General features: G+C 42.9%; 1 protein-coding gene and 1 non-coding gene across 2 annotated transcripts; both read left to right on the top strand.

Moving 5' to 3' along the window:
- Positions 1–1,173: 1,173 nt before the first annotated feature.
- On the top strand, positions 1,174–3,935 carry marcksl1a (MARCKS-like 1a). Its single transcript, XM_061743655.1, has 2 exons — positions 1,174–1,520; positions 2,516–3,935. The coding sequence occupies exons 1-2, from the start codon at positions 1,434–1,436 to the stop codon at positions 3,083–3,085; spliced, it is 657 nt and encodes a 218-aa protein (XP_061599639.1). The 5' UTR covers positions 1,174–1,433; the 3' UTR covers positions 3,086–3,935.
- Positions 3,936–4,880: 945 nt separating this feature from the next.
- trnas-gcu (transfer RNA serine (anticodon GCU)) lies at positions 4,881–4,962 on the top strand. The gene has a single exon. It is a non-coding gene; the product is annotated as a tRNA-Ser (tRNA).

The raw sequence follows: 4,962 nt of genomic DNA on the forward strand, positions 1-4,962 counted from the left end.
TTCAAATTAAATTAAGAAGAGAGAGAAAGAGAGAAAAAAAGTGATCTCAGTTTTATAGCTTTGAAGAGGCTAACTTGAATGATTAATTTATGTCCCCTATGCTCTAACACTGATATTCGTACTGCCAGGGTGATAACTCTCAGGCTGGGAATTTTTTTGCGATTTTGCATCCACTTTGACATCCCTTTGCCACCTTATGTCCGAGATATTTCGCATAAAAATAATTGGTATGAATGAACAATTTTACTTGAAAATTTACGGAAGACTTAGGGCCAGTCAGGAGAAAAATTAAAATAATATTTTAGAGGAGGAATTTTTTTTCATTATGCACTTCGAGAAAAAAGTCGAAATCGAGAAAAAAGTCAAAATTTCGAGGAAAAGGTGGAAATGTCGAGAAAACAGTCGAAATTGTTGAGATTAATGTCGAAGTACAAATTCGAGAAAAAAGTCAAAATGTATTTCATTCAACTTTATTCTCGAAATTCCGACTTTATTCACAAAATCTTGACTTTATACACAAAGTTTCGACTTTATTCTTGAAATTGTATTTCAACATTAATCTCAACATTCTGACTTTTTTCTCGAAATTCTATTTGAACATTCTTGACAGCGCACCGCTCCGCTATTTCCCGTTTATCCCGGCCAAAACAAGATGACATTATATAATATTAATATACGAATATTATAATATTAATATTATAATATAATATTATATTAATATTATATAATAATATTATTATACTTAATATTATACTCATGACATATACGTATCACTTAGCAACCAAATACCGCTGCATTGCATTGTGGGAAGTTTCTGCTTAGCTAGTGTCCATCAATCCATACTAATAAATTATCCGGAATGAGTATGGATAGCGCATACTATTGAGTACGTACTAATGTTTCGGACATACTAAAAAATCTCACATACTGTTTTTGCATACTCATTAGGGTGGAAGTATGGACTTTCCTCTCTCAAATATTTTTTCTCCTGCATGGCCCTAATACTCTTCCGTACTAATTTCTGTCAGACATCTTAAACATTGAGGCAGACAATTGCAGAGCCGGCATAAAGGAGGCCCCGCCCCCCGCTGCTGATTGGTGGAGGCCCCGCCCAGGGGCGGAGCCTGAGCGCGGGTTTGGAGGCTCCATTGAAATAGCCAGTCGTCTCTCTCACATCCTTCAATTTGAGCTCAGCCGCTGTGGGGTTTAACACTCGTAGCGTGGGGGGGTTTGTGTCGTTCCCAAAAACCTTGTAAGAGAGAAAGAAAGGAGATCAGCTCGGATTGTTCACCTCTTTGGGGTCAAGACCTTAACCATCCTCAGAACTGGATATTTGAAACTCAAAAACTCTTCCAGTGGGGGTTTTCTTTTTCGATTTTCTTTTCCTTTTTTTTGTTGAGGTCGCCTGAAAAAAAAACAAAAATTAAAAAAAGATGGGAGCCCAGTTGTCCAAGGGTGGAGTAGCTGCTGAGGGGAAAGCCGCGGCCGCCGAGCCTGCTGCTGCCAAAGCCAACGGCCAGGTGAGTGAGTTGGGTGCGCAGCCACATGGCACCCAACGCCCACTGGCAGCATGGGTGCCATTCCTTTCACCGACACCCCAGAGCAGACACACACTTAATGAAAAACACAAATCAAACTGAATTTGAGTGTCTGGGTTGTCAGACTATGTCAGACTATCAGCCAGTGCGCGTCTCCGCTCAGTGCGCCCCAGACATGCCTTTTGTTAAATCCGTCTGCCGGTCCCACGGAGGCGCGTTTAAAACACTAAAATGTTCACGGTGGTGGTGGTTTCGGGTCCGGAGGCGTGTTTGCACCGTGTTTTCTGTCATGAGTTAGGGGGTTTTTGCCGGTCTGATCGCGGGCTGTGCGTCGAACAAAGGATGTGAGGGCGAAGTAAAGGGTGCGGAGGATGCAAATGCGCTCCGCTGGAGGCGCATGTTGCGCCGCTGCGAAACAAAGCGCGCCTCGTTTCCACCTGCGTTTCCGCACATTAAATACAGCTCTACGGAAATGAATAAAACATTATGTGATTGTTTTTGATTTGATGGAATAAATAAGAGTTTGCCATACTATTAAATGAAAAGTGTCGGTAAACATGTATGCCCACTCTCACAGACGCTTTCTTCCTTATCATGCGCAGCATCTTCAATTTTAAACTCTTTTTCTTCTTTGTAACTTGTTGTTTTCTGGTCAAACGGAGCTCTTGAGTGGTATTTGTGAGCCCCATTTCGTGGATGAGAGCAGAAACCGGGCTTCACGGGCATTTCTTTGTTCCCCTGCTTACTGGCTGACTCGGTAGTGATAGTTAATACAACAGTGCCACCGTGTGGCTGTCCGAAGTAGTGCAGGCAGTTGTTGAATCTCACCGTCAGTTATCAAGTTATTCCCTGCCACATTACTTTTTTTAAAGTATATCGATTTCCCCGTTAGATTTCCATTAGTACATTTTTCAGGTGTTGATTTTGTTCCATCTCGATAGTTTTGATCCGTAACTAATCAGTCCTCTGCCCTGCAGGAGAACGGCCATGTGAAAACCAACGGTGATGTCTCGGCCAAGCCCGATGGGGAAGTGGCTGCCGTGGACGGAAATGGCACTGCCGAACCGGCCAAGGAGGGAGAAAGCAGCGCCGGAGACGCCATCGAGCCGGCTCCGGCTGCCGAGGGCGAGGCCGCCAAAGCGGAGGGCGAGGCCTCTAAAGAGGGCAAGAAGAAGAAGAAGTTCTCCCTCAAGAATTCCTTCAAGTTCAAGGGTATCTCACTGAAGAAGAGCAAGAAGGGCAGTGAGGAGGGCAAGGAGGAGGCCACTTCTCCCACAACCGAGGACAAGCCCGAGGAAAACGGCCATGCAGCCAAGGAAACCAAAGAGGAGACGCCAGCCACGGAGGCCAAAGAGGGCGAGGCTGATGCTGCGGCCGCTGCTGCGGCCGCTGCTGCGGACGCCCCTGCTGCCCCTGCACCCGAGGGAGAGACCAAAGCTGCAGAGGAGGCCCCACCAACAGAAGCTGCCCCCGCCGAGGAGGCCGCCGCCGCCCCGGCCGAGGGCACGACACCAGCAGCCTCTGAGGGAGAGGCCAAGGCAGAGTGACTGCACCCCGCCAAGGCACCTGAACTGATTTTTCAAGATTAAAATATATAAATATATATATGAGAGACCCGTGCCACGTCCTCAAAGTTATAAACAAAACTACAAAAGAAGACGACAAAGGAATATATCACATTTGCTGATTCAACCACCAGTTCACTGCCTTTTATTAGTTCTTCGACAGACGGAAACTCACCGGGCCCTCTCGTGATGACAGCGTCGGCTTGTGTCGTCCCATCCCCCTCATGGTACACACAGGGACTGGTGTGCGGCGAAGGTAATGGATTGGATGTGGAGCGAATCAGGAATACTGACTTATTTTCCCAATTCATGGAGAAGCATCCTTTTTAACAGCGTGGCAGCCCTATAACATCTTATATTTCTTTTCTCTTCCATTTTGGGATCTAAAAATTTTTTCGCCGTTTGTGGAACGGTGCCGACCATCGCCTTCACTCGAAATGACTGTTATAAGGACACATGAATCTTTCAAATGATCTTATTAATTTTTACATTTCCTACATTTTACCCCAGAAAATTTCAAGTATTTTGTCATGTATAGAAAAAGTGAAATCAAGGAGGGGAGGCGGGAGAAGAGCTATGTCTTTATTCGTGCATTTTCATTCTTTTTCTGGCTAAAACCACATTCAAGCTTCTTGAGTATTGCAGTGTTCACATTTCAGTCTGTGACGCAAGGGTTTGGGGTTGTGTACAAAATGTGAGCTTTTTATCTGCAAACTGTCTCTGTAAATATGTTTTGGCCAATATTTTTGGTTCTCTTTATTTTGCTATCATTTGAAGATGTTAATGGTTTTATTGTAACTTTTAATAAGGGTAAATAAATGTTTCGATCCCCTCCGTTTGTGTTCTGCCTTCTGTTTTACATCCTCATCATAAACTGACACTAGACTGGAGGAATACAGTTGCATAAAAATAAAGACTGCACATACTTTCCTAACTAAAGTGTTACTGGTATAAACTCTGCTACAGATTAGATGGATTCTCAGTAATATTGATTTAAATATTCAAATGAAGATATTTAAACTACTAAAATAACTCAATAACTATCAAAAAAGGTTGCTTTCACATGAAGGAACCTCATACTCCATGTTACTGTAACATGGCCTTTTGCCTTACAATACTCATCCTTCACGTGCATAAACAGATTAATAGAGGTGATGGCAGTATATGGTGTGCCCTCCTCTCAAAATGAGCAGACGTGAAACATTTGGAGAAAATAGACGATAAATTAACTAACTTATTAACGATAAATTAACGATAAGTTAACGATAAATTAACGATACCTCACATAAATAATGGTGAGTACATTTAGCTGTGTGTCTTACAGCTCAGCTTATAGAAAACAGGTAGCAATTTTCTACTCCTCTTAGAATAATGAAACAGGAGCTGATGGTTCACACCTCGATAAAGCAATGTTGTAAGTGAGAGCCGATGAGAATCCATGCCAATATATATATATATATATATATATATATATATATATATATATATATATGTATACATATTTTTTTAAACAAGGAAGCTAAGAAGTCAACAGGTCACGGTCTGACCGGGGTTCTTTTTTATTTGTTGGTCTCTGGCTCCCTCTGGTGGCCAGAAATGTGTACTAGACTGACGTTCTCTCCTTTGCATCTAATACACGTAAAAAATTCGTTGCTACAGTTTCTAATTATGGTGTCGTCTTTCAAAAGAGGTCCGAACATTACAGATCAAAATGTTCGGACCTCTTTCTACACCTCGTGTTGTATATATACAAAAACGATCTGCTAGCACGTGACTTGACGAGGTGGCCGAGTGGTTAAGGCGATGGACTGCTAATCCATTGTGCTCTGCACGCGTGGGTTCGAATCCCATCCTCGTCG

This window comes from Cololabis saira, chromosome 16, assembly GCF_033807715.1.
Source record: "Cololabis saira isolate AMF1-May2022 chromosome 16, fColSai1.1, whole genome shotgun sequence".
Classification (NCBI taxonomy): Eukaryota; Metazoa; Chordata; class Actinopteri; order Beloniformes; family Belonidae; genus Cololabis; species Cololabis saira.